Source organism: Tigriopus californicus, chromosome 2 (assembly GCF_007210705.1).
Source record: "Tigriopus californicus strain San Diego chromosome 2, Tcal_SD_v2.1, whole genome shotgun sequence".
NCBI lineage: Eukaryota > Metazoa > Arthropoda > Copepoda > Harpacticoida > Harpacticidae > Tigriopus > Tigriopus californicus.
This window is the reverse complement of record NC_081441.1, coordinates 14,278,158-14,297,884: the sequence shown is the minus strand read 5'-3', so window position 1 is coordinate 14,297,884 and position 19,727 is coordinate 14,278,158. Positions and strand designations below refer to the sequence as shown.

Here is a 19,727-nt window from a genome sequence, read left to right as displayed (position 1 = left end):
GATCGCTTGTGGAACAATTCTGGTGCGCTGGAATCCACGCATTTCATGATCCCGTCCTGATGCGTCTTCATACAATCCATGCCAGACTCGGACATGAACACTAAAATAATGAAGAAGTCATTTCTATCATGGGTGGCTACTGCTTGGTCTCACATCATCTTGAGACAACTCACAAGCCAATCGGCCACCATTGTTATAGCACACAAATTCCACGGCGGCGTCAATCATATGCATGGTAATATTCAAACTGTTCCGATCCTCATCATCCCCGACGCAACCACGTGAGGCCTCCAAAAAGTCCTCGATACAGGGACGCGTTTTGGTCACAGGTTCACTATGAATACCATATCAATACAAGATTTCTAAAAGGGTATATAATACATAAAACATAAAATGCCGGTCGGCCTTACCCGCAATGTTCCTTGAAAACGACGTCGAGATTCAGATTTCTCTTCTTGTCCGTCATGTCGATTTGGCGTTGGATTTTGGTCAGATCGAAATTGATCATGACGCAATAGACTAGATGCTCTTGGGCTTGGAGCCAATCGTCTAAAACGGCTTGACCTCCGACTTTCAGGCATCTGAAAAGACAGAAGTGGTTTTCTTGAATAGGCCCAATCGTGAAGGTTATTAGTGCCAGGGACAATTGGGTCTTGTCCAAAGTGGCAAGGTTTATATAATAATAGATGATATGTGACCAAGGTTTTTATTTCATCAGAAAGGGTGCTTGTAGAGGAAATGGCTTCGTTTGTCTCGGCAAGAAATAGTGATGAACGGAAAGTGCCCTCTAGAGTTCAGCGAAAGCTTTTCAACCAGAAACCAGGGATTCAAAACAATGGAGGAAAAAAATCTGCAATAATTGTTGATGCTCTTGTGACATACCAAAAGCCACTTAATATGTATGAAATGCTTGAGAAATGTCATTTTTCAGCCGAGAGGTAATTTCGTGTATGAGTAACGATTAACAAAAAGGTTCTAATATCAAGAATGGAATCGAAATAGAACGATCGACTACTTAACCAAGTAGTAGTTCTCAAGGCTCATTTCAGTCCAAAATCAAGCAAAAATTTGGTCACATCTCCTTGGCCACTCAAATGATAAACGTCAAATAAGGTTAAAGAAAAGCCCTTCAACTAGCATATCCTCATTCTTTTTGGCTCAACCCTTTTTTCTGGCCGGAATTTGGCAACAACAACAACACCTAACGACCATCCAAACGACATAAAAGAGTCCCATGCCAATTCCTGCCCCCTATTTCAATCTGTTTTTGCTCACAAACATCCTTTCTTCTCCTGCTTTTGGACACTTCACGTCTCGCATCCTTAAAATTATTCGACAGCCCGTCGAGATTAGAAGCTTCCCAAATGGTCATCTTCCACGATGAAAATTCTTGCTCTCGCTCCTTGAGCCTCAGCAGTCCTCGGTGCTCACCTCTCTTCCCAAGTGTCAAAGCCTTCGTCCAAGGCCTCGTGGAATCGATCTTCTTTCTCCATTTGGTCAAACATGTCGTTACTGTCGTCGTCAAAGAAATCGCGATCCAACGATGTCGACGAAGACGAGGATGAGGATGAGATGGACCCGCCCACGCCCGTCAAACTCCAAGAGAGACACACCACTAAAAGGGAACGAGAAAAAAGAGAATTATTGATTAAGAACTGCCCAACAACAGAACATCAGAGACATCCAACCCATTGACACAATTGGAAGATACAGTGGCCACTCTCGCTTTCATCTCCAATGGAAAAGTTGCTTCTGGAGTATGGCGAAGACATATGTTCTGCCATTTCAAGACACTCAAACATTTAGACCATGGTTAAATGCACGCAATGGGAAAAGGAGTGAGTATTCGGCGTGTCATTACTTGATATGTTTCTTTGTGAATGCAAACATTGCCTTGGTTTTTTATGACTTCCCATCTCAGACCAATTTCGTGGGTTCCATGCCAAGTGACCATAGCGGGTAAAAACGCCACGCAACCTGACTTTGATTGGACACTTGGTTTCCAGGAAATGGGGCCAGACCGGCCAGACCGGCCGGACCGAGGAATCCTCTCCGAGAGCAAGAAATGCAATTGCTTCTTTGTGGTTAATCTGCTCAAAGTTCAGTATTACTTCAGAAGTGAATGTAGATTCTACGAACAGCGGGAAGTCCAGTCATTCAGACGGCCATTTGGCAAATCGGGGCACAATTTCCGATCCATCTTGAGGATGGTTTCTTATCTCGAAAAAGGGGAAATACGAAGGACCTTTTCAAGAACATTGGCGTCCTCGGATAAGATTTGTTGATATGTTCAACAACAACCCTACTGGTTTACACTTTCTGGAGCTACCAATAGCGATACTAATGGAAAGACGAGCTTTGTTATGTACATATTGTGGCTGTCTCGAAAAACTGTTGCTTTGAAAGTCAGTTACTTTAACAGATGAGCGATGTGTTCCAATTATCCCCTCCTATGAAAGCAACGATCCTCATATTCTTATAACTCCAATGAAATGAATTCTCACGAATGAAATATTTGAAAACAAAATTGTGATTGTATGTGTTGAAATCAGGGAATCAAAACAATCATGTCTAGATTTAAGAAGAAGTCCTTCATATACTTCAGAACTAGTTTTAATTTTGAACCCATTTTTCTGCTTTTACTCTGGTACTTCTGGCACTTCAAGCGTTCTTAAAGGTTAAACTTGATTGAATGTTCAGATTTTTAGATAGAGAGGTCCAAAGATCGCACTTATGTGGAGGCAAAACAATAGTGGGTGGTGCTTGTCGCGATAATAAAGATAGAAATTCAGGCTCGGCCTGACCCAAAAATTCAAATATTGGTAAAAAATATATCGTCATTTCTATGCTGGACCCATCACAACCTAATCAACCATGTCTGGAAAGAAGCATCGGGGAGGAACGGGGTAAACAAACAGCCCCCGTGAGCTTCTCCTCATAGTAGGGAGTGTACTGCCGAATCTCTTCAACCTTTGCCAATAGTATCTTTCGGTTAGTGAACCTGCCTACCAAATGGACATGAATGTATCGAGTTCATTTCCATATCTCACGCCATGTGCCAAGCCAGGAAAGTAATCCCGTCCGACTTGTTCATGTGCACTCTTCGTTTGTCCCCATGGAGTCGAGATTATTGGGCACGCTCACCTAATCTGGAGACCTCATTTAGATAAGGGTTATTACGGAAAAGGGAGAAATCTTCCCATGTTAATTCATCTTGAGACATGTGTCCCATTTTTGGTGGGGATATGGCGACGACATTGGCAGTCTCCAACACTGTCAAAAAAAAAGTACCTCTCCCATCAGAATGCAGTTGATATGAGTGAGGACAGGCCCCATTGAAGCTCCGATTGTTTCAACTGGAAATGCAGGAAGATATGCAAATGTTCATTGAAATCCTGAATATTGGATGCTATCCTTTGAGCGAGATTGGCATTTCAAATCGAAGATTGAGTGCAGAGTTTGCCAAGTTTCAAATCGAAATGGAACTTCAAATGGAAGCTCAAACAAGCGAGTGTTAACCTCAACACATCGGGGCACTTTCCTGTGAATACCTTAAAGGATTGCCACAGAGTATGCAGAGAGAGCAAGCGCCAATAAAGTTTACGTGAGTGTTTTCGTGGTGCAATGAAGCCATTTTGCTGGCTGTAATCACTTATGAGTTTCCTAGCTGTGTCTCCTAAATGAAAGAAACTGATCAAACCAGAAGCCACAATCTTAGAAGCATAATAAAGCAACAAGGGTTATATGTGGTCTTTTTATGAAAAAGGAGAGCAATGTCGTTACATTGCAGAAATGAAGTAATTGGAACGCTCCAAATGGCGTTTTCTAATAGTCGTCTCCAATCCCTTCTATTTAGGGTTCAATTTGAATCAAGCCGCCGTGATAATTGACGAATATTTCACTCTCTTCGCAAGTCATCCTGTCTAAAAAAAGCAAAAAAAAGGATTCATTTTTCATGTTTTAGAAGTATTGAAAAGCCTTTGCATGAATAAATGGTTTATTCTTAGACACATACTCAAGGTCGTCCCTCAAACCCAGGGACGGCAAGACCCAAACAAAACAAAATTAGAACAGGTTTTCAACGCAAACAAATTCCAAATCTCTGGCTTCTGTTTCGCCGATAGTGTTTGAAATCTAGGAGCTCTCCATGGGGATTAGAGCCAAGGGATCGTTTTCCCAAAGTGATTTCCATTGTTGGAAAACGGGGAGGATTGAAGCACGGAGGTAGATACGTACAGTAGTCAGGCGAATGACCTACATTTGCGTGTGCAAAATATCTATCTCGCTTCCTCCGACACTCTCGAGTTCACTTCAGAGATACTATGGTGTTGACGTGAGCTTAGGGGGAGGTAGGGAGGGGGGGGCTTGTTTAACTGCTTTTATTTGTCTGAAACAATCTGCTCAGTAGCTTCATAATCTCCATCTGAGAGAGATAGTCTCGCGATAAAGTGTGAGTGAATGAACCAACCATTCCTTTTAAGGGTCCTTGGGGTTACTTATCTATTTTAGACAAAGATGGGCATTTATCACTAGCGAAGTTATTTTTGTTCGTCTTTTGTTCTGTCCCCACTTGGTGTCTTGCCGAGGATGCCTCGATGATTTGGAAATTTATTGGTCCATCAACTTGTAATATTTATGGAAAAAATTGATGGANAAGGATTCATTTTTCATGTTTTAGAAGTATTGAAAAGCCTTTGCATGAATAAATGGTTTATTCTTAGACACATACTCAAGGTCGTCCCTCAAACCCAGGGACGGCAAGACCCAAACAAAACAAAATTAGAACAGGTTTTCAACGCAAACAAATTCCAAATCTCTGGCTTCTGTTTCGCCGATAGTGTTTGAAATCTAGGAGCTCTCCATGGGGATTAGAGCCAAGGGATCGTTTTCCCAAAGTGATTTCCATTGTTGGAAAACGGGGAGGATTGAAGCACGGAGGTAGATACGTACAGTAGTCAGGCGAATGACCTACATTTGCGTGTGCAAAATATCTATCTCGCTTCCTCCGACACTCTCGAGTTCACTTCAGAGATACTATGGTGTTGACGTGAGCTTAGGGGGAGGTAGGGAGGGGGGGGCTTGTTTAACTGCTTTTATTTGTCTGAAACAATCTGCTCAGTAGCTTCATAATCTCCATCTGAGAGAGATAGTCTCGCGATAAAGTGTGAGTGAATGAACCAACCATTCCTTTTAAGGGTCCTTAGACAAAGATGGACATTTATCACTAGCGAAGTTATTTTTTTCGTCTTTTGTTCTGTCTCCACTTGGTGTCTTGCCGAGGATGCCTCGATGATTTGGAAATTTATTGGTCCATCAACTTGCAATATTTATGGAAAAAATTGATGGATTATCCTGGACGACTATGGATGCAATCGATAGTCCATCAACAAAATAAACTCGATGGTTTGACGATGCCCAACTATGCCTTGCCGGGGTTGAGGAGCGGAAAGGGATAATTGGGGCTCAGCGTATTCACGTTGAAAGCAACTTTAAAGCCACTCTCGGCGTTCAAACTTTTCGTTCGCTTCGGTCCATGAAGACGAGAAACAGAGAGCGAGCAATGTCGGTCGCCATAGATGATGCCTTCGGCTATTTTTTCAGCATAGTCCCACCTCGACATTCAGTCCAACCGAAATCCAAGTCGAGGGCTGCCGTGGGCCTGATATGTATCAATAGCAAGAGCACGACAACATGAAACTCCCATGGGACCACGAATTAAGCAGCCGAAGCGGAGACCCTGAAAATCTGCAACAAAGATTTTTCTTCCCATTTTTAGGGGGGGGGAGGGTTGAGCATGCGAGAGGCTTGCCTCGCGCTCTTCGTCAACTTTCATTTGAACGAGGAATTTGTGGAGGCGGGAAAGGAATGTTCCATGCGAACGGCACTGTCTCATCCACCCGACGTATGCCTGTCACGGAATGGTTAGCCTAAACTTGGATCAAGTCAAGAATTCACTGAACAGGTACAGGGGTGGGTTGAAAACCCGGAATGCCTTTTTTAATATGAATACACACGTGTGGACGTGCCTAGGCCTTTTCAATATATAAATCTTCTAGGCCGTTCATCATCAATGCAGTGTGGATCGAAATGACACCATGTCAATTCAGAATCCATTTTTGGCTTCAAGTGCGCCAATGGAGGGAGAACTTGCGGCAGACCCTGTCTCACAAGAAAAAAAAATAGCTTGTTTTTCGGCTCGTGAGTTGGTAGCCAGAGGGGAGGAACAAGTAATTTCCAGACCCTCGTATCGTGTTCCATCCATATGCATGAATATCAAGGATCCAGAAACGAACGGTGGAATTGCCAGAAGCCAAGACGTAGGAATATGTATGTAGAACAGAAAACATATCATGGATTGAGCCAAGTCAAGATGGTAATGATGTCCAATCAACTTCATCATTACTGTCCATAAATCCCGAGTCTTTCGTATAAGCCAGAGGACGGGGAGAAATTCTCGGGCTCACCAAAGGCTCCCCGACTTGAAAGCTGATCTGTGTGCATATAAAGCACATTTTTGAAAGAGCTTGGTCTAATACAGTCCGGTAATCATCCCGGCATAGGCTGAAGACAAACTGAAGATCCTCCACTTCCCTTTTTCTGGTGCCAATTCCTACGCTCAGCTCGTCTTGGGTCGACATTTCCGGAAAGCTTTGCACTGGATCAGGTGACATCGGTCCAAACAACGAGGTCGCACTTCAAAGAGTTCCTTTCTTGCTTCTCGGGAGACGGTGGAACCAGGACGACGACAACAACAACAACAACGACAACAACAACAGCAACTGAGTCTGCTTGGTCTTCGACATCCTCAATTTTTGTCGTTTTATGGGAAAGCGAGGTAGAGCTGGGAAACTAGGATTATAGGGGTGCGCCATTCTCGTGGAAGTAAGGCCTCAGGTTTTCCAGAATGGAACACTCACTGCTGGGCCAAAATGGAGGTAGAGGCTCAACTCTAATGTAAAGACGAGAAACACATTCAGAACACTTCATGGACATAATCGTTCTAAAGTCAAGTTTACGAGACCCTCTTTGGCCACGAAAATGGGTTTCTCTCTGTTGAGAGCTCCCAAGTTTCCTTCTGATCACTCTTGAAATAGGCATATAACCTTTATGTGGTTAAGGATAGACCTTTTAGGGTGAAATGCGTTTTGCACAAGAATATCTATAAAGTGGAAAATCCCACGATGTATGCCATGGGTCTTTGGAAACATGTCTCGCTAAATTTAGAAACCTCAACTCTCAACTATGAACTTGACAAATGGTCTTATAACTTTTTCAATCACGAGCTTCAATTCATGATTAATGAAGCGGCTGCACGACATTTCAAATGCTGTTTCACACTGCAAGGGGTAAATTGGGCCTTCAGAATGAAAACAAACAAATATGTCGTACGTTTATCACGATTACCTAGTAGACAAAAAAATCGATACCAGTGGTTAGAACTCGAGAAGTAATTGGGATTATTTCAAAAAAAGTTCCAATCTTGGATCAAGTTCCAACGAAAGTCCATCCACTTCTTCACGCATCAAGAGCTTTGCGGAGAAATAGAAAAACTATTAAATTTGAATTGATTGGTATTCACAAGGGTCGATGGAGCTCACCTATCAGCATCAATGGGGCTGAAAACGAGGTTTCCATTCCAATTTGGAACAGTCGTTTCTACTTTAGTTTTGTTGCTACTTACATACATGCTAGTCTCCAGAAAGGGGAAAGCTTGCGCACGAATCATTAAATGTCGACTCATGTGAGCTTAAATTACGATAATTGCATTTTGTTCAACATCTCCCGGATGTCATGGAAACGAATTCCAAGAGCAATTCGTGACTAGTTACCATCAAAAACAGACATAACAACTTTTCTCAATAATTATATTAACCACCACCGCCACCGCCACCACAGACAGCTATCATCTTGTAAGTTAGTATCCAACCATAACTCAGCCTTAATAGAAACTGTAATAGCTCCGCAAACCCTCAATTAAGAGCCCTTGATTTATGAGACATCTTGTACTCACTCAAGCTCTTAACCATGTCTACTTGTGTGTGTATGAGTGTGTGGGTATTGCCTTTGAAGCGGCATGTTTACGCTTGACAATCACACGATGATTAATGACCTCGTTTCTTGAGCAAGATGTCCGCCGTCCATCAGTTATTACAGGACCTCCAAAAAAGGGTTACACGGAGCCGTAAAAGGTTTCTACAATTTGGCGGAGTGGACTTCGTGAGCAACTTGTTCGCAGATTTGTTGGCACTTTCACCACAAAGTTTGTTCGGCATCCTGGAGCGCTACAAAAATATACAAGCCGTTTTGAGATCATTCATACGGGATTCATTTATATCCCGCCACGGGAGGTGTCAAAGCCTCTTTCCGAGACTCATTTTTGTTTCAGTGTCAAGCTGCATTAGGCCGATCTTTGGTTATTCTTTATTAAGATTTTTGTTGAGGAAGGAGAAAAACTCAATCAAACCAAGTCTTTTTTGCTTTTTAATCATTAATCTTGACTGATGAGAGGATCACCAGATCACGGACTTCTAGAAATACGGACTGCGAACGAGCTTCCCGGCCAATCGGCCTGCTCTAGATCATAGCCACTCTGAGCCACTTTTCGAATTAAAGTAATAAAATAAGAAACGTAGATCTCTTCAATTAACGGTAGGTCAATTTTATATCATTTACATGCACAGTCCATCATTTCAAAGTTATGTTGTTAAAAGCTTATGTAGCTGACCAAGAGCAAGCCGAAAATCCAAATTCTATGTAGTGATTACTACATAACTTTGAACATGTCTCCTGAGTTCCCTAAGCATTGGTTTAGGCTCAAACTTGGCTGAGTTCATCTATTCAACAAGACCTTGTGGTCGTATAAAGTGTTTATTTGGAATAAGATGAGCGGTTTAGAAGAAAGGATATTATTGCTTCCGTTTGCAGTCCATATCTCTAGAAGTCTGTGACCAGATTTGCCAAGATCAAATCAACGAAGGGCCATGTGATCCTTCTTTTGTATTTTCTCAATTTCTTACTCCAACCCTGAGTTTGAATACGATTACAAATTCCCCATCAACGAGCGACGATCTGAACTCGGGATTCGCTTTGAATTATTGAACTTTCCTCCAGATGTGTGTTTACTCGTTTTTTTTTTTTATATCCCACTCGGGAAAAGAGAGAATGAGTTGAATAATGAAGAAAAACAGTCGAATCACAATGGAGATGAGGACCATAAAAGAATGCTTAAGTGATCAAGATCTATCCTGGCACAAAAGCGCCAAGGCGACGTTGTTGAGAAAAGACCACTCATTACACCCTTCTCATCTCAAAGATGCTATGCAATTTCATTGAAGTCAATATTGAACCTTGGAAAGCCAGCAAACAGTCCAAGCGCAGCAAAAATCGAATTCGTTGTCTTACAACGCTCGTCAACATGAATGAACAATGCAAAGACCTTGAATAATCTTAGTAAGTGAATGAAAAAAATAAGCTATTTTAGCCGCAAAGGAAGAGGAAGATAAGGATGAAAGTGACACGCCATAACCAAAGAAAAGGGCAATCCATCTTGTAACGTAATGGAAAGTAAGAACTCTAGTACGAACCCTTTCTCGATCATTAGCCCTCTCCGAATATGGTACCACAAATTACTTTCCCAACTTAATGCTACTGTATTATTGGATAAGAGCTCGATCGAGTCTTTCCGATACACACTGTTTCAAACGAATGGCTCAGATGATCCGGAATCGTAGCAAGAGTAAAGCATTACTTCGAGAGACACTTAGGTTTTCAACTGAGGGAGATGAATTCGTTTGAAGTTGAACTCGCCTCTGGGAATTTGCTCCCATCCCGTGTTAGTAAATAGTCCTCAGGTGAGCACTGGAGGATGAGAGGCGGAGATTTGTCCTCCCTTGGGGCCAAAATCGCACCAACACGTTGGAGAATGACTCGGGCAAAACATCCTGGTTTGTCGGCCTCAATGCGTCCTTCTTCTAAACTAGCCAACAACGCGAGCTATTTATGAAACATTCAGTAAGTACAGGGTTGGTACAGGGTAGGCCCTCGTTTCGTTTGAGATTGGCAGGGTCTCAAGCGGTACGAGCTTTTTCTTTAAACGACGATTGAAGAACCAGTTTATCCGCTCTTAATGACTGATTTGCTAGATTAAAGACAGATGAGCTATTGTACTGGTTGGGTCTCGTCACATACACACTCTCTTTAAAGATTGATGATTCTTTCCAGTTCTGTCCATTTGCAGATAGACGCAGTTTCCAGATGAATTGTTTGGTGGTCAATCATCTCCACTGATAATAGTTCGGAAGTTTTTTTCCGAGAAAAACCGGCGAAAAGTTTCCGGACAACTTTCTTGGATGTCCAATGGCTGACAATAGTGCCAGATGTTGGAAAAACCGTTTCTCCACATGAAAACGGAGTTCGGAAATAGTACTCCCGATGAGTCAGGTGACGGACGGAGATAATGGACTTTGGCCTTGAAAGACAGCATTTGAAAAGGAAGTCCCTCTGAGCCTATTGGTGGGAGTTCTTTCCCCTCATATCCGTGCATGTTTCACATAAGAGCAAAAGGATAGGAACAGAACAAAGTTGTTGCTTAGAATAAGGAAATGGAAGCGATTATTGGCGTGCAAATAAATTTGATACCTGCATCAACTGGACGCGAAGAATCGATTTGGACCTGATAATATAAGATCATTCTGTAATTATCTTTTACAGTAATCGTTTGTCGCGACCAAATGTCATGTCAACGGTGTAAAGTATATGAGTGAGAGTGAAAAATAGGAATGTAATCGATATGTATACGGGTATACACAACATCAAAAATAGGTTTCCAATGGATTAGTGAACATGATATACCTTCCCATAAAATATATGTGTTATTTTAAATCATGGGTGCTTACCTGTTATACTGTTTAATACAAATTGATTCATCTTCGCTAGTCTCTGAGTTTTGAGACATCACTTCAAAGGCCTTTGTTTGAACTCAAATATCAGAACCACCAAATTTGAACCGTTTTCGCTGTTAACTCGGAAAGAGTTCAGCCACAATTTCACGTTGACACTCTGACGATTTTGTTTTCGTAAAATATACTTCAACACTCATAAACAACCCCTAAGAGTGTAGGTGTTTTTTTTTGTTTATAACCGAGCGACTGCTGTTAAACCAGGGGTTTGGGAGGGTACTACTCATCCACGGCCGAACCGAACAGTGAAAGACGTTCTTTTGTTGTATTCTTTGACGAGAAGGGGAAGGGAGAGGTGGTGCTGGTGGTCGCCGATGATGGCGAATGGTGCTAGAGGGCTGGACGAGGAGTTGAACAAGGATCACCCACAATGACTCGCCGCTCGTCCCCGTTCTTTTCCTTCTCTCTTCGTTTTTGCTTCTTGGTCTTTTCCGACTTGGCACAGTGGTGCCATAATTACTTAAAATTTGGCCAGATGTTTCATTTTCTGCTTTGAATTCTTTACAGGCTTTCAATAAAAAGTCAAACTAAGAGTGCTTTAGGATTTAAATGCAACAAACTGGTCAATTAGTTCCTACTAATTCTGTCACTGTTGGCTTTCTGAGAAGAATCGAAATTATTTGGTAGTGGCATTCCGAGAGCGGCAGGCCTGATTGAAATATTGCCTGCCCGGTTCATAAGAGATGGCCGGTTGTGGCGATGGAGAGAGTCCCACAAGACAAGAGAACTAATGTAAAGCAGTGAGTCCCCCTCAAACGCTAGTTGTAACAATGATGGCACTCAACCTTTGTTTCGGTTAAATTGTAATCTTGTTACTCATGATTAGATGATTCATCGCATCATTTCATCGGGCATCTGTGGCACATAAAATTGTTATTAAGGGCCTTATTCATGCTTGCTCGATTACTGTTGTGAAGCGTACAATTAAACCAAAATTTGCATCTACTTGGAAGGTGACGGTGAGGCTGAAGGGAAAAGCAGTTTTTTTAAGCAAATAGCAATGAGAAATGCATTTAAAGAATGCAGCTTTTGGTACATTTTGAATGGTTTGAACTTTCGTAATAGAATGTCTCGGTATTGTATCGTTTATGTTACTGAATGACGTCTTCTTTCTGTAGTTGCGTGTTTGAATTTTAAGGCTTTGCGTGCACTCAACGAAGAGCCCTACAATCCAAAGCTTCAAGTAGACATCGGTATTACGCTCCAGCTTTAATAATTAGAGCCCCGCATCGAAAAAAAAGTTTTTACCATATTTAGCCATCTAGTTCAAGCTATCAAAATGACAGCGTGGGCTCCGGCTGACAAAAGGAACATTGGGATTCTATGGAACACAGAAAAATTAGGGGATCAATAGTGTTCCCATATTTCACAACAATATCTGACACTTGCTCTTTACTGAGATGGAAAGATTTGTTTAACTGACCAACTAGCCAAAGAAAATACCGAACACGTTGCTTTGCAATTGTGAAATTGATATGTTCCAAGGCATCAGAATAAAAGTTACGGTTCATACTGTTTGATGGTCTTGCAAAGTTCAAAATTCATCCAAATCTGGGAGAGATATGCTGTATTTGCATTATTCTAACTGCATGACCTGAGTTCAGCTGATACCATACCAGGCAAGACTCTAAATTTACAAATCAGACAACCGGCTCTTCTACCAATCGTTCAGAGGTTTCGCTCGCTTTTTTCGCACTCGCAAATATCATATAGTAAGTAGGCTGAACCAAAACTCCAAGAGTTATTCCAATTAACCTCCGTGACATATCTCTAACCTCGGCCTCATTCATCATAGCAAAGAGACTGGATGTCGTAGTCTTAATCTATTACTTCCGTGTTGGACGTTTAAAATCAATACCAACTGAGCAATCCCAGCATTCTTTGTTGTAGATCCTTCGTGTACCCTTCCTGGCCAACCTCGTGATTCCCAGTTCAATGGACAAGATGCCTGGAGAACAACGGAAATCACCTCCCAAACTCACCAAGCCCGATTATGACCTCAAATTACCATCCAACCCGGTCACCAACTCGAGCAATGAGCAGATTCTGGCCAATCATCCCCAAGAGTCTGAGCCCAATCCCGTGGTGTTCTTTGACATCACGGTGGATGGTGAGCCCGTGGGCCGGATTGTCATGGAGCTGTTCGCGAACGTGGTGCCCAAAACGGCGGAAAACTTTCGTGCTCTGTGCACGGGGGAAAAGGGCATTGAACCAGAGAGCGGTCTTCCGTTTCACTACAGGGGAACTGTGTTTCACCGAGTGATTAACCGGTTCATGCTTCAGGGTGGCGATTTCACGCAAGGCAACGGAACGGGCGGGAAATCGATTTATGGCACCAAATTCGAAGACGAGAATTTCCTACTCAAGCATGAAAAAGCCGGCCTTTTGTCCATGGCCAATGCTGGCCCGAACACGAATGGCTCGCAATTTTTCATCACGACCGTGAATTGCCCTCATTTGAATGACAAGCATGTGGTGTTTGGGCGGGTCCTCAAAGGCATGGGCATAGTGAATGAGATTGAAGTCATGGAGACCACTGAGGATCGCCCCAAAGTGGAGGTGAAAATTGCTGATTGCGGTCAGTTCCCGGCCGATGTGAAAGACTTTGGCCTGGATGAATTGGATGGAAGTGAGGATACGTTCCCGTTTCATCCCGAAGACTTGGATTTAGACTGGTACTTGATGGAAAACTTTGACCGAATCCTTGAGATCATTGGCAAAATCAAAAGCGCCGGAAATCACTTTTACAAAAATGGCGACAATGCCAAGGCTTTGCGGAAGTACAAGAAGGCCATGAAGTATATTTCCGTGCTCCGAGAGTCCATTGGTACGACCAACGAAGACCAAGAAACCCAAATCCGCGGGATTGAAGTACCTTGTTGTCTCAATATCGCCGCGGTCTCGATAAAGGCGAAGAAATTTGAGGTGGCCAAGACGGAATGCGAAAAGGTTCTAGAAATACAGCCGGACAATGCTAAAGCCCTGTTCCGCCGAGGTCAAGCTCAATTCGGTATGAAGGACTACGATTTAGCCATCCAGGACCTCATGCGGGCCAAAGAACTGGAGCCCAATGATAAGGGAGTCGCCAATGAACTGGTCAAGGTTAAGAAAGTCAAGCAGCAATACATGGAAAAAGAAAAGACCTTGTATGGGAAAATGTTCAAGTAAATAAACGCACTTTGACTAATCACGCTGATGATAAATAATTCGACTAAAAAAAATTTTGCAATGTTGTTTTACTTGACTATTAACCGAATGGTATCAAAATATCCACATAACAATGCTATTAGTTTTTCGATTTTTTTCGATTTTTCCTTGCGGGCGGGGCATGAATTCCGATCTTGAGGCAACCAATGTTTCTATCACAATAAGCTACAAACTGAGGTGACGATCCGTTTCAATTAGCCATAATTATATATTCAAGAATGGGCTATGAAAAAAGTGGGGTGAGGGGAATCCGGAAGTGATGATCCAAAAACGAAATAAACAATGAAAAGACATTCAACAAAATTATTGGACTAGTGATGATTTCAAACGAGTTATCGATGACTTCGCAGGCACCCAAAAGCATTTTCTTGTTCAGGTGGAGTCCTCGTCCTTGTCCAATTTATCATTCTCCATGGAGTCACTGGTGTTGCTACTTTCGACCCCGGACTCTGGATCTAAATTCCGCGAGAATTTGGAGGAAGACCGTGAACCAGGCGAGTTCTGCTCGGTTTGCTTGACCTTCACTTTGAGCATATTGGTAAGGGCATTGTTGCATTCGCTCATGACCTACAAAAAAAAGCAACACTTGATAGGATTGCGCTTGCCAGGGAACTCTAGGGCACTCCATTCTCAATCTGGAATCATACCTGTACGAACATGCCAAACATTTGTTTTTCGTGCTCCCGAGCCTCTTGCCGCCATCGGTCCATGGCAATTTCGTGCTGACGTTGCCGATCCATTTCCCATTGGTGGATACTACCCTGCATTTGCCTTTGGTGCTCAAGGAACTGCTCCATCATCTCTTGGTTGAACCTTTCAATGAAGCGATTGCCCTCGGAGAGGTTATTCGCCACATCCAGGGAATCCAAGCGGGGCCGTTTGTTCTCAGGCTCTAGAACAAAATGGAGAAGTTCAAACAAAGCTCTAGGGTCTGTGAAGAAAGGTCATTATTTATGGATGGTCGTACCGTAGTCTCGGTTGTCATCCGAATCATCGGTCAGGATCTTAAGATTTCGTGATGGATAAGGAGTGGACGGCGGCGAGACCGTCTCAGATTGATCGAATACAGAGTTACTGTCTTCTGCAAAAAGAAAAAAAAAAACACCTTGTTTTAACAACTACTTTTGGGTTATTGGAAACGTTCAAAATTTCATAAGTTTTCAAATGCCATCCATTCTCCTCCACTCGTGCGTTTCTGGTCGTCATCCCCGTCGTCGTAAATGCAAATCTTCCTTCTCCTCTTGATCTGCTTCCTCGGATTTCCGAAATCCGATTATTATCAGGCTTAGCAAAAGCCCCAAATCCCCCTTCTATATAACCCTGGCTGGCATACTGGCTGACTAGCTGACTGGCTGACTGGCCTAATAAGGCACTCGGCCGACCTAGAGGCAACACCCTAGCTTGGATTCGGTTGTGGGGCTGTCCTCAAATGTTCCCAGTTAGTCCCTACCTCTTTGGTGGCTCTTGCTCGAATGTTCGCCCGCCATTCCGGGCAGGGTTGGAAGGCCTGATCCACCTCCCAAGGACACACTGTCGGTCTCTTCCAGGGACCCGTAAGGCCCTTGGGCCTTCAACGAGGTCATTCGGTTGAGAAAACGCCGCAGATAGCGCAGATGCTTGAGACTGGAAGGTGAGATTCCTCGACTTTGGCAATCTGAGATCAGGCGTTTCATCGTCTCGTCATCTTCGAGGTTGAGATTGACGATGTAAGGTATTCGTTCCTTCACATAGCGATACTGGGACTTTAGATTCTTGAGTTTGATCCGGCACTGATCCCAGGTCTTTTCGGCCCCTTCCGAGCACAATTTCCCGGCTACATAGCAGAATACCTACAAACGCAATGGAGACAGTAAGATGAGGTCGACATTTGGCACAATTCAGAGCAATCTCGTCATCATGGCAACCATTTGGAAGATCAAGATGCTGTTGAGAAAGCGGCAAATTTCTCTCCTTATGAAATGCATGATTGTTTTTATAAGTTTCTCGCTAATGGGCAGCTTATGAGGACGTGAACTATGAATACACGGATTAACGATGGACTTTCATAAACCGAGTGGACTTAAGTAAGGTTTTGGTCAAGGGTGGTGCATAAATATCCATGACTTGATTTGCGTGGGAGAAATGACACTTCTGGAACATGGACCATTAAAAACACGTGCTTACCTGCTTATTTCGCTGAGCCATGAGATCCCTTAAGGTGTCTTCTTCTTGTAAGATTTCTAGGAATCGGATGATTTCTCCATCTGTCCAGTTGGGATTTCTGTTTCGCTTGTCGGTTAACGCCCCCACGCTGTAGTCAATGGAGGGAGCTCCTTGTTTGTACATGACACGCCCAATGGAGTCCGCCAGACTATTGACGCTCTTGAGGAACGAATTGTCCATGACGGCCAAGAGAATTCAACTATTGATTTAGTGCAGTTGGTGGCTTGTATTCTGAAAAGGATAATACGTGGTTGTAGCCTAATCCTGAATTCACGAACTAAGAGCACATGAGCACATGCAATTTGACAGGAGCACATGAGACTTAAACCGGTTTCCAATGACAAACAAGTGTTGAACTAATCTGCTCAAACAGAGGGAATGGTCCTGGTTTTTCGTCAGTCATTCCAGATATATTAGAATTGTACCATACATAATATTGAAGCCGTTTGTGATCAGGGTGTGGGTTTTGATGGAATAAATCAACGAGTTGTTCAAGATCTTCTGTTCATATTTTGGTCCAAGTGTTGACAAATTTTGCCCCTTTCTACCTTTTCTACGCTCTTTAAGAAGAACATAATCCAACGCCTCAGTTCAACTCGTTCAACTTTAAAGCGCTTTTTTTTGGTTTTTATTGTACATCCCACATTCGGATTTAAAATCAGCGGTTATTTTGTCACCATTAAATGAGTTCCTACTGTGCTGGAAACGATATTTTCTGACGTGCTAAATTCACTGCCTATTTGCCCGACTATTCTTGCGCGCGCTCCATCAACGATAAAATTGCATCTTCGCCTAGTTCGTTCATGTAACGACCGCAATTAGTTTTTAATCTCAATTTGGATAGAATCTTTAAAATTAACCACCCGATTCACTTACGATGGATGATCAGTGGTTGAAGTGGGTGGCTTGGTCGTGGTCTTCGATTAGAATGAGGCCCCAATCTTGATTTGACCAAGGAGCGTGATTGAATCCGTTCGTCTGTTCGTTCGTCCGATAGATGCTTCTTCGTGCATGGGTTCGTTCGCGAGTGGTTTTGTTGGAAAGCGTGTTGTTGGTTGCCTCCTCCGCGTCAGACAGACACTTTTCTCTTCAATTTGCCACCTTCTGTCAAAGTGCTTTCGAGTTCTTCTGCTTGTGCTTCTCACTCACCGCACTCTCATTCAAAAAGACAATGGGCAGCCTTTGTGCGTCCGTGTTCCTCCGTTGGGATTGACGAGTCTGGATCAAGGAAGAAGAGGCCGTTGGTTGGAACGCGACGTTGGAGAAGTGGCGGGAGAAAAGCCGATGGATGAAGATGATGATGATGATGAGAGTGCTGATGCTGTTGGTTGTCTGTTCTGGATTGCGGATTGTGAGTGAGTGAGTGGGCCACATCCAAAAAATCTGCACTTTTCAAGAGCGAGCGGACCAAAAATGTCTCTTTGAAGACTTACTAGTTCCCTAAAGTTCTGAGTTGGAATAGCCGGTTCGGAAAGGAGCTTAGCCTAATCCTTGTCTTAGTATTGGGAGACAGCAGCCCAGCTAGGATTAAGTCCGGGCCTCGTCGGCTTAGCTGGGCTGGATCGGGAGGCTCAATCGGCTTAACATAATCCCCCTCGTTTCTCGACAAAGCTTTAGGAGAGTTTTGGGAGCTCACGGACCCCGAGAAGAAGGGGATTGAACGGCTCGAAGCCCAGGGCGACTTAGACGTTCACGACGACGAGCTCGACGACGAAGACGACATCGACTCCTACGACGACGATGGAGAAGGAGGTGGAGGCGGACGAGGGAGTAGTTGCTAAAGAACACTCCTCGGATTGAGCTCCCCGGTCTCGTGGTTCGTCCCCTGCGATTCCTCGGCCATTTCAGTCTTACTAAGGCGGCGGAGGGAGGGCATTGGGCGTAGGCCGTAGGGCGTAGGGCGTAAGGAGGTCGGCCGATCGGCTGATCGGCGGCAGGGAGATTTGAAAGACGCACTCAGGATCCGAACAACGACGAATGCTGCAAGGGATTGGGACATCGGATTAAATTATTCCCCGAGTATCTAACTTTGCTTTTCGTTGGATTATTGAGAACTCCTCTTTCGTTCTTTCGTTCTTTCATTCTCAACGTCGTTGTATGTAGAATATAGCATTATCAACAAAAAAAAGGAGGTCCAGGACGGGCGTAGAAAACATCTAATGATGGAACGAAATCGACGGCATAAAATCATGAGTGCCGGTTATTGAGTGGCCACAGGCTAATTTTGGGGGGTAGGCAATGACGAAAGCGTCCCGGTTATCCGCAATCATCCAAAGTCCAAATCAACAGAAGACTGCTGCTTGCTTTGGCTCTCCAGGATTGCACATATCCGTCTTTAGTCTTTATTGGGTGCTCAAGTCCACTAAGTCCCGTTTAGTGGCCGGGGAGATCAAAACTGTTAATATTCACAAATCCTGTCAAATCTGTTTACAAAAGCAATATGATGGCTCTTATCGTTTATCAAACTCTTTCTCGCGACTTCTTAACGCCAAATGTCTGGAAAAGGGCCCTAAAACGCAATTGGATTTTATTTCAAATGCTTAATCTGATCTCATTTCCTTACTATTTCACTACGAGAACAATTTCGTTATTTATGTCCCCGAAACAATACCTTCCGCCTAGTCCATGATTTGTTGTTAAAAGAAGTCCACGGTTTCCAAAAGGGTTTCGAAACTGGATTTTGTCTATTTAACCCATTTAGCCACGTTTCCCTCCTAAGATATGGTCGAATAATACAGTGCTTAACTTGGCTGATTGTACCTCATGAGGATATTGTAAAACGAATGGATATCTCAAAAAAAGGTTATTTCATAGGGACCACATAGGACTCGAAAATAGTTGCATTCAAGGCCATCACCAATGACGATTGCAATGACTCAATCACAGTTAATTGAAGAGGGTTGGTCTTTTTTAGCAATTCATCAAGGGATTACCTGATGGTCCCCACACCTGCTAAGTTTCGATTCAAGTCCACTGGAATCCATTCAGCAGTAACAATTTGAAGTTTTCTCGTAACGTTGAAAACAAAACTATCAAAAAATTATAGTGCCTATTTGGAACAATCGTTAAAGAAAACAACAACGATCGAAGTGAAAAAGGAACCACTTTAGTCCAAATATATCAGCGTACAAAAGCGTGATGGATTAGGATTGTAAGACACTAACATACATTCTGGTTGGATACTATTCCCCTAAAACTGCCATTTGAAGACACTTATGCTATGCCTGAATAACTCAAAGGCCCTTTACATGTGAAGGGATTTTTTGCGGACTTCCTTAACGCCACTGGGAACCCATCGTCAATCAGATATGTTCATCGAACTTTTCATTATCTTAGAGAACTACCCTTAAATCGTTCATG

At 43.1% G+C, this 19,727-nt stretch overlaps 3 protein-coding genes across 5 annotated transcripts; 1 reads left to right on the top strand and 2 right to left on the bottom strand.

Moving 5' to 3' along the window:
• Window positions 1-11,430, bottom strand: LOC131893678 (27 kDa hemolymph protein-like; the record flags this gene model as incomplete). The annotated part of the gene is given in 5 exon segments (XM_059243786.1): window positions 1-100; window positions 174-334; window positions 411-581; window positions 1,432-1,615; window positions 10,896-11,430. Coding segments are annotated over 5 exon segments (647 nt in total), but the record flags the coding sequence as incomplete, so codon positions are not given.
• Window positions 11,431-12,524: 1,094 nt separating this feature from the next.
• On the top strand, window positions 12,525-14,574 carry LOC131892990 (peptidyl-prolyl cis-trans isomerase D-like). 2 transcript variants are annotated; one of them, XM_059242873.1, is made up of 2 exons: window positions 12,525-12,670; window positions 12,849-14,574. In XM_059242873.1, the coding sequence occupies exon 2, from the start codon at window positions 12,894-12,896 to the stop codon at window positions 14,124-14,126; it is 1,233 nt and encodes a 410-aa protein (XP_059098856.1). In that variant the 5' UTR covers window positions 12,525-12,670; window positions 12,849-12,893; the 3' UTR covers window positions 14,127-14,574. The 2 variants fall into 2 exon arrangements, with proteins under 2 accessions (XP_059098856.1, XP_059098858.1); XM_059242875.1 differs by having other exon boundaries at window positions 12,547-12,670; window positions 12,834-14,574.
• LOC131892991 (zinc finger and SCAN domain-containing protein 20-like) lies at window positions 14,350-17,532 on the bottom strand. Of its 2 annotated transcripts, XM_059242877.1 has the most exons (6): window positions 17,244-17,532; window positions 16,329-16,598; window positions 15,616-15,994; window positions 15,133-15,246; window positions 14,813-15,057; window positions 14,350-14,732 (listed from the first exon to the last, which is right to left on the bottom strand). In XM_059242877.1, exons 2-6 carry the CDS (start codon window positions 16,545-16,547, stop codon window positions 14,538-14,540), a joined length of 1,152 nt encoding a protein of 383 aa, XP_059098860.1. In that variant the 5' UTR covers window positions 16,548-16,598; window positions 17,244-17,532; the 3' UTR covers window positions 14,350-14,537. The 2 variants fall into 2 exon arrangements, with proteins under 2 accessions (XP_059098860.1, XP_059098859.1); XM_059242876.1 differs by lacking the exon at window positions 17,244-17,532 and having other exon boundaries at window positions 16,329-16,675.
• Window positions 17,533-19,727: the final 2,195 nt, after the last annotated feature.

Coding starts and splice junctions, on each gene's coding strand:
- LOC131892990 (XM_059242873.1), top strand. CDS start 12,894: ATGGACAAGATGCCTGGAGAACAACGGAAATCACCTCCCAAACTCACC.
- LOC131892991 (XM_059242877.1), bottom strand. CDS start 16,547: ATGGACAATTCGTTCCTCAAGAGCGTCAATAGTCTGGCGGACTCCATT. Junction 15,247..15,615: donor GAGCAAGAGCCACCAAAGAG/GTAGGGACTAAC, acceptor TTCTTTTTGCAG/AAGACAGTAACTCTGTATTC. Junction 15,058..15,132: donor GGATGACAACCGAGACTACG/GTACGACCATCC, acceptor ATTTTGTTCTAG/AGCCTGAGAACAAACGGCCC.